General features: G+C 51.2%; 1 protein-coding gene across 1 annotated transcript in view; it reads right to left on the bottom strand.

Annotated features, from left to right (window-relative positions):
- Positions 1-352: 352 nt before the first annotated feature.
- TNFRSF13B (TNF receptor superfamily member 13B) overlaps positions 353-8765 on the bottom strand; it is a 32795-nt gene continuing 24382 nt past the window's right edge. Inside the window, exons 4-6 of the mRNA XM_003800732.2 lie at positions 7613-7855; positions 1065-1250; positions 353-639 (exon numbers count right to left, since the gene is read on the bottom strand). Of these exons, the coding sequence (XP_003800780.1) occupies positions 383-639; positions 1065-1250; positions 7613-7855 (686 nt within the window). The 3' untranslated portion in view covers positions 353-382. The remainder of the gene's footprint in view (positions 640-1064; positions 1251-7612; positions 7856-8765) is intronic.

The following is an 8765-nucleotide window of genomic DNA, read 5'->3' as shown; positions in this document are numbered from 1 at the left end:
CACATGCACCTGCTGCTTGAGGCCCAACCCAATCTGCAAGCTTCCTCAGAGCCAGGGATCTTCCTAAACCAGAAGAGCGGTGGCAGCTTTGTCAGAGCCTTGGGCCCAGGAGGGTAACAGGAGGGCTGTACTGGTTCATCCGCAGATGCAGCCGAAGTCCAGTGAGGAAGGGCAGCCTCAAAGGTTTTATTTTACAGGAAAAGGGGTTTTGGGGGTGTAGTGGGTGTAGTTAGCTACAGCTTGCAAGGGGAACTCCTCTGGGGGCTGCCCCTCTCTCTCTTCCTCCTCCCCCATCTCCTTCTCCCTGTCTCCCTCTCCCCCTCTAGCCCTCTCTCTTTCCACTTCCTCTGTATCTCCGCCTCTCTCATCTCTCTTCCCTCCTCTACCCCACCGACCACGCGCCCAGGACCCCATCCAGCGCTGGCGCGCACGCAGTGCCGAGGCAGCCATCCGGGGCGCGCGCGCAGGGCTGCAGGGTCGGGGTCCCAGCGTGGGGCGTCCCCTTCTCAGAGAAGCCAGGGGTCCCGGGTGCGCCCGCGCTCTCCTGGGTGGGCGTTCTGCGCTCGGGGAAACAGAAGCTGCACGTCTCCACGGGCTCAGGCAGCGCGCCCCCGGGGCTGTCTGCTTCCTTCGAGGGACCTGCGGAGGCGACAGCAGAGGGCGTCGGCCTGGCCCGGAGGTCCCGCACAGCCTCCTCCACGCGGCCAAGTCCCGCCAGCCCAGGAACTGGGGCAGTCACTGGCCTCGGCCGGGGTGGCCGGCGACAGCAACCCCTGCGCGGCCCAGCCCCCATCCAGGCCCTTTCCCAGAGTGGCCTCCTCCTAACTTGTTGTCTCAGCCCTGAAAAGTCCTGAGTCCTGGAAACCCCTTTTAGCCCGTCCCCACCGCCCTACACATCCCCTCCATGCCATTGAGACAGAACAAATACTGTAAGAATGTGTCCCAGACCTCTCCCAGGAAGACGTGTTCCATTTAGAAGCAGGAGCAGTGTCAGGACCACGGAAGGGTCTGAGCCCTATCACCTCGCAGTGAGGAGGGCGAGGACCCCGCTTTCGTGCACTCACCCTGGGAAGACATGGCGGGGACCGCACAGGGCCCTGCGGGGGGCTGGCAAGAAGCCCTCTCGCCCCTCCGCCGGAGGACGCGGGCGGCGACTACCAGGACGCAGCAGAGGAGCGCGCACAAGCAGAGTCCCAGCGCGCTGTAGACCAGTGCCAGCTGCTCCGCGCTTGGCAGGGGGCCCGGGGCAGCTGCAAGATGAAGGAGACCCTGGGTCAGGGGACCGCGCTCCCTCCGCCTCCCACGGGCTTCCAGTCCTAGGCAGTCCTCATGGCCAGCCCAGAGCCCCCATTCTGGTGTTCATACTGGCAGCAGCTTCTTCCAAGACCTCAAAGGGAACAACTCAAGCTGGTCCTTTTTTCTTGTCTCCACTTGCTGGAGGTGCAGATTGGGACAGCACCTAAAGTGAACCGTTGAGTGAAGGGAAGGAGGGGATGGAGTCCAGGGTGGATGGCCCTTTCTGACCTGAACTGGGCTCTTTCGGCCCTCAGACTGGACGGGGATTGGTTCCAGGAATTCCCTCAGATAACAAAATCCACATGTGGGCTCCGCACCTGTAGCTCAGTGGGTAGGGCGCCGGCCACATCCACCAGGGATGGCAGGTTCGAACCCAGTCGGGCCTGCTAAACAATAATGACAACAAGAACAACAAAAAAATAGCTGTGTGTTGTGGAGCGGGGTGTGTGTGTGTGTGTGTGTGTACCTGTGGTCCCAGCTACTTGGGAGGGTGAGGCAAGAGGCTCCCAAAAGTTTGAGGTTGCTGTGAGCTGTGATGCCATAGCACTTTATCTAGGGTAACTGAGTGAGACTCTGTCTTAAAAAAAAAGAATAAAGAAATAATAAAAGAAAATCTATAGATGCTAAAATTCCTCGTATAAAATAGCCTAATATTTGCATATAACCTACAAAATCCTCCTAATATATATGTGTTAAATCTAGATTTATTTGTAATGCCTACAAAATCGTCCCTATATATGTGTTAAATCTAGATGTAAAATAAATGCAGTGTAAATGGTTGCTATTCTGTATTGTTTGGGGAATGACAGGATAAAAGTCTGTACATGTTAAGTATAGATGCAACCATCCCCCAAGTACTTTTTTCCCCCAAGTACGTTCAATCCAGGGAACCCATGGACATGCAGGGCTGACTGTACTTTGAGACTAGAAATTACTAATGTGTGTGGGACAGGTGTCAATCCTGGGGAAGTGGGTGTCTGGGCACTCCGCATCTCAGGAGGCAAGCCTCCAGGTTCTGGAGTGCCAGAAGGAGACTCTGTCCAGAGTTAATGCCCTCCCTTTGAAATTTCTCCTTATCTCAAGCTTTTCTGGAACTTGGGGTGGAAGGACAGATGAGCCAGATTTAAGAAAATGTTCTAATGACATGAGCCAATGTGTGCCACGTACTTCCCACACAGGTTCTTCCCTGATCTACCCGCTCCAAGGGAAGACTGATTACCCCCGTTTAAAAAAAAAATTGTGATCCAATTCTTATACCATCAAATTCACCATTTTAAGGTGTACAATTCAGTGGTTTTTAGCATATTCACAAGATTGCAAAACCATCACCACTAACTTGGGACGATTTCTGTCAAGCTAGCAGAAACCCTAGTCTCATCAGTAGCCAAACCCCCTGGCAGCCACTCATCTGTGTTCTGTCTCTGAGGCCGTGGCCGTTCTGGAATCTCATATCACTGGAGTCACAGTCTGTCTCTATGGCTGTACTTGTCTGGAATCTCACACCACTGGAGTCAGCCTGTGGCATGCTGTGTCTGGCTTCCTTCACTTAGCACAATGTTTTAGAGTGCTACGTAACAGAACTTCATGCCTTTGATGGCCAAATAATAGTCCTCTGTGTGGCTAGACATGTCCTGTTCACCCATTCCTCAGCCGAGGGGCACTGGAGCTGCTCCACTTCCTGACCTCTCTGAGTGACACTGATGCTTGTGTGCACTCTCCTGGGTGTATGCCCAGGAGCCAGATGGCTGAAGACTAGGATACCTGTTTCACTATTTGAGGAACTACCAGATTGCTTTCTACAGCACCCCTACCATTTCATGCTCCGTTTTGCAGATGGAAAACTCAGTCTGTAAGTCACATTGTCCCTAGCCTTGGGCCTGCACCTGAGAAGCAGGTCTAGCCTCTCCCAGGCTAGTGCTCAGGGCCAGCAGGACATAGCGATCCCACCGACAACCATACCCCACCTCCTTACACATGCTCCTAGATTTGGGAGTTTTACAAAGTGACGGACTTGCAGGACCCTTAACAGTCATCAGTGTCAACCTGACATTTACAGAAGGAAGATGGGAGCTCAGAGCAAGCTGTGTCATACCCCAAAATGCTAGTGCTGTCCTTGGAACTCAGGCCATGAGGAGGGAAGCTAAAACACCCAAAACCCCCTCTCCACACACACACACACACACACACACACACAGAGCACTGCATGTTGGCTCTGTGGGTCTCAGAACCTGCAAACCTGGTGTGACAGAGGCCACTTACCCCTGAGATCAAGAGGAAATATCAGCAGCATGGAAGCTGACAGCCCTGCTGCACAGACAGGGTGTGAGACTTTTTCTGAGTGGAAATGAATCGCCATGTTAATTCAAGGATGAAGACTAAATGTTTGAGTGTTTAAAAGTGTTTCAGTGTGAGAGTTCAGCACCCAGACCCCACTCTCAGGCTGTGGGAGTAGAGATGGCTCCCAGAGCTCGGCCACCTGACACCATGCCCTTCAGGATCCTTATCCAATAGAATGCCAAGGAGCTGACACTATGCTAGTCCTGGTCCTGCTAGGACTCACAGTGGCCTGGCAGCATGGGGTTTGCTCCCTTGGGAGCCCCGAGATGTCTGGCAGGCAAAGCAGGCAGGGAGTTGTACTTATGCCTCATGCCTTAGATTATGTGAAGGGACAGATGGGCACAGGATGGAGAGGCCTCCTTCATGGCTCACTGTCTGCTGTTCCCAGGAGCAAAGCGGCCCAGTTCCAAGTTTTTGTCAGAAAGGGGCGCATTCTCTGTCTTAGTGCAAAAATCAAGTTCAGAGAACAGCCCCTGGAGGTTCGGTTTCCAGGTACCACCACCAGGTGGCTCCAGTGCTGTTAACTTCTAAGCCGATTTTGTTTTTTCAAACTGTTTTCAAAGCCATTTCTCCCCTAAAAATAGAATTCTCCTGGCCTGCTGTTGCCTTGAGCTCGGTTACATTTTGCCCTTCAGTGGCAGTATAGGGCCTCAGCTGGTGCAGGGCAGGGTAGGAGACTTGGTGACTTCAAGCCTGAGTTCCACAGCCACAACTGAATGTGGCTCTGGACATTTTACTCAACTTCTTTGGGCCTCAATTTCCTCATTGGTAAAATGGGTACCATATTCCTCTCTCTCGGCATTGTGGTTTGGCAGCAGGCAGTGGGGGCCTGGGTGGAATGTTCTAGCAAGTCACCAAGCATCCCCTCGCTGGACAGCTTAGTCAGCAAGGGGGGCTGTCACTGGGAATGGGAGCAGTGAGGCAGGAAAGGCAAGTGGGCTGGGGTGCTATGGGATCTCCGCACCCTGGGCCTGGCTGTCTCCTGTCCCTCTGTGCATATCTTGGGACCTCGCATCCTGAGAATGGTCATGGTCCTTCCTAGCATCCCTGGCCTCGTTGTGGCAGAGCTAGGGGACACTGTGGGTGTCTTACGGCTGCTCCTCTGACTGCTCCCATGTTTCCTCTGACCTCGCTGACTGCCCCTTTCCAGTGTCTGTGGGGCCCTCTTCCTCTGATGACCCCTTGGACACTCCTCTCCCTGTGCAGGGCTTCCTCCTTGGTCCCTGAGCATCATTTCTCATTCCTGTGACTCCAATTCCTGTCTTCTAGAGCAACATAATCCTAAAATTGAAGTTGTCCAGCTGAGATGCTCTTCAGAGCTCCAGACTCTTTTGGTGGCCCTGGCTACCCCAAGACTGGCACCACTCTCATGTGGGGGTCCCAATTCTGAACTCCCCTGGGAGTCCCGGCCTCAGTGGAAAGCTCAGCTCCCCACTACATTTAGTAGGTTGAATGGTAGTCCCCCAAAGATGCATCCCCTTGTAACTTGCAAATGGGACCTTATTTGGGGACAAGATTCTTTGTATGTGTACTGAGTGACGAATCTGGAAATGAGGTCATCCTGGAAGAGGGTGGGCTTTAGATCCAATGGCAGCCATCTTTGGAAGAGAGAAGGGGAGGAGACAGACATGGGAGAGAAGCCACAGGAAGACAGAAGAGAGCTTGGAGTGGCACAACCATAAGCTGCCTAAAGCTGGAAGAGGAAGGAAAGGGTCCTCTCAGATCTTTGGGAGGGAGTGTGGCTCTGCTGACACCTTGGGTTGAGAGTTCTGCCTTCCAGAACGCTAAGAGGATTAATCTGTGTTGCTTTAAGCCACGCTGTCTGTGTGCAGAGCACACAGTGGGGAGTGGCCCCTTCCTGCCATAGGACCTGGGCTCTTTCCACCTGGCAAGGGCCATGGGGCCTTCAGTGCCCAACTGTTTGGCATGCTTCTCAAACCTGAGTCACTCTGAAGCCCATAAGAGCCCTATTGTGATTCTCACAGGTGTGGACAATAGGCCGGGTGGTCCTGAAATGTCTCTGGCTGGCCATGGGCATGCTGACAACACCACCTACGGATCTTGACTTGGGACCTGGAGGACCCATGGATAGAACCTAGGAGCCCTGTGACTTAATATAAATAAAAACAAATGTTCAAGCCAGGCACGGTGGCTCATGCTTGTAATCCTAATACTTTGGGACGCCGAGGCAGGTGGATTGCTTGAGTTCAGGAGTTCAAGACCAGCCTGAGCAAGAGCTAAGACTGAGCGAGACCCTGTCTCTACTAAAAATAAAAAAACTAGCTGGGTGTGGTGGCAGGCAGCTGTTGTCCCAGCAACTTGGGACGCTGAGGCAAGAGGATCACTTTAGCCAAGGAGTTTGAGGTTGCTGTGAGCTCTGACGTGCCACGGCACTCTACCCAGGGCAACAGAGTGACACTCTGTCCAAGAAAAACAAATAAAACAAAAACTAAATGTTTATTTTCTCTAATGGCTTCTTAAAACGTCCTCTTCTCTTCCATTATATGCAGGGCCAGTGTCCTCAGCTGTACTAGAGGCAGCTGTGTCTTTGGACAGAGCCCAGGGAGTCAGTGTCCTGGCCATGTCTATGCTCACACTGGTTGGAGATCACTGGGGTCGTGGGCCACCACTGGCTCTTGTTATTGAATCCATGCATACAGACGCACCTAGGTTAATTCTGATGTCACAATTTGTCTGGTATTTTGATAACTATATGTCAATACCCTTGGTTTCTCTGTCACCTCATGGGCTCTGACACATCTCAGAATGTCATCCTGAGAAGTCACCAGTGCCCGGTGCTAAGCATGGCGGCATAGAATGGCTGAGCAACGGCACCAGACCAGGGCCTTTCCACCCCTCCCAACATCCATCCAGGTCCTTGTCATCTTTGGTCTCTATCATTGCCCAAGATAGCCTCTCACGGGGCACTTGCACCCATCATCACATACATTTTCCCCGGGGGCAAAAGGGGTCTCCCTCCTCTGCCTCTCTTGTCCTTGACTGCCCCTGCCTACAGCAGGGCCCTCTTGTAATCCTCTCCAACCCTGAATGCTCCCTGTCTCTCTTGGGACACTGAGGGAAAACTGAGGGACCTTCCCCTCCTGCCCCTGTGGAGCGCAAGGAGCATGGCCACCCCAGCAAGCTGGCCTAGAATGGATGACCCAGCTACACCTCTGACTCATAAGAAATTATAAGCCACTGGGTTTGGGTAGCGTTTGTTATGCAGCAACAGCTAACTGGTAAGACCCTCCACCTCAGGCACATGTGTTGTGCCACTGGGTTCTGGCCTCACAGAAGTGACATTGTTATGAGGAAAATCACAGCAGAGAAAAGAAACCCATCAGTGCCCTGAGAGCCACAGGCCTCTTGTTTCTCCAGGGGCAGGCCAAGGGCAGAGCAAGTATTATCTCAAGTGTTTAAGGAACATGGCCTCTCCCTCCTGTCCTGCCTGATGCCACAGAGCAGGTGAGCCAGGCAGGGTTTGCTGGGATTACTGATTGGATCTTTTCAAACACCTGGCAGTTACTAGATGCCCAGCTCAGTGGGACTTTCTTACCATGCCCAAAGTGGCCATCTCCCACCACAAACGTTTTTAGTAAAATCTTCTCATCCTTAGGAAGCATCTCTCTCCCTAAATGGCATCCCCAGTGTTGGTGGAAGACAGGCTAGAGCCTCCTTGGGCAAATGCTTGCACAGGTAAATCTGCTGGTCACTTCCTGCCTGTGTTTCAAGGCCTGGCCACCCGCAGCAGTCTCTGTTACAAGGCTCTCATCTGCCAGGTCCTTTCTCCTGCTCCATAGACTGCTGGAAGTTTTGCCTAAATTCTTTTTCTATACAGGGATGACAGCTCTAGCTTCTGGCTGTTGGCCTGGACTCTGGGCTTTGCGCACTGCAGGCTCTCCTATCCAGGCCTGGTACATGGCCTCTTGCCCGTTTTGACCCTGAATGACACCATTCACACCAATCTCAGGTGGCTTACCTGGACCTGCCTTTGAGCCTCTGTGCTCTGATCCCTGGTACCTTCTTGAGATGTCTGAGCTGGTTTCAGCCTCCTCACTCTGCTGTCTCCTGAGCTCTGGCAGGAGGTTCACTCTGCCCCTGAGCTTGCCCTCACAGAAGTATGAGCACTGCTTGGGGTGCTGCCCACAGATGGAGATGCAGCTGATGCAGTCCCTCAGGAGAAGGTCGTAGTACTTGCCTTGCTCCTTGTGGCAGAGTGACTCTGGGAGACAAAAAAAGTGATGCTATTGTGTGACAGAGATCAGCAGGAGCTCTGCATCTGGCCTCAAAGGACATCAAAGTAAAAAAAAAACAAAAACAGTACAATTGATTATCAAAAGCAATCTCAGAGTAATAAGCTATGACCTTTCACAAGATACAATTGAAGGCTATGCATTGTCCTCTAAGAACAGTTTTAGCTACATGGTACACAGTTTGATAAGTAGTAGTTTTCCAGTATCTACTTCAAAATGTTTTTACTTTTCATTATTATTTCCTTTGACCTATACATTCTTTAAAAGTTTCCAAACATGTAAAGATTTTCTAGTTATCTTTTGAAATGGATATATAGATTACACTGTCATGTAAGATCTCTACTTATATTTTTCAAGCCTCATCAGAGAAAAGCATATTTCAAATAAACATAAGGAATGTAGAGAAGAAACCAGAATCTTCTTTGATACGTGGAGAAGAAGCTGAAAAAGATGTGGAAAAGCTCACTTTAATAGTGTTTTCACTGTCTTAATAATATAAATGAGAATTCTAGCAGCTTAAACAGATATCAGCGCTAAGGCAAAGAAGGCAGGGAGCTAAAGCCGAGTCATACTTGCTTCAAGATAGTATGCATTAAAATAATCTATTTGGGATAAACATTTACCTCACAGAAAGCCTCAGAATATGTTTAACATGAAAGTTTTTATGTGAAAAAGGCAAGTTTTTTCCTTAAAATAAGATTCTATTTATATGAAAATGTAGCTCTTAGAGAGATTTTAAAGACACATTTCAGAATTGGTGAAGGACAGTGATTAAGAACACAGACCTCAGCTTGGCGCCTGTGGCTCAAGTGGCTAAGGCGCCAGCCACATACACCTAAGGTGGCAGGTTCGAATCCCCAGCCCAGGCCCGCCAAACAA

This window comes from Otolemur garnettii, unplaced genomic scaffold (assembly GCF_000181295.1).
Source record: "Otolemur garnettii isolate 467f Iridium unplaced genomic scaffold, OtoGar3 scaffold00182, whole genome shotgun sequence".
NCBI lineage: Eukaryota > Metazoa > Chordata > Mammalia > Primates > Galagidae > Otolemur > Otolemur garnettii.
Note: the sequence above shows the minus strand (reverse complement) of the source record. Positions and strands in the feature narration are given on the sequence as shown.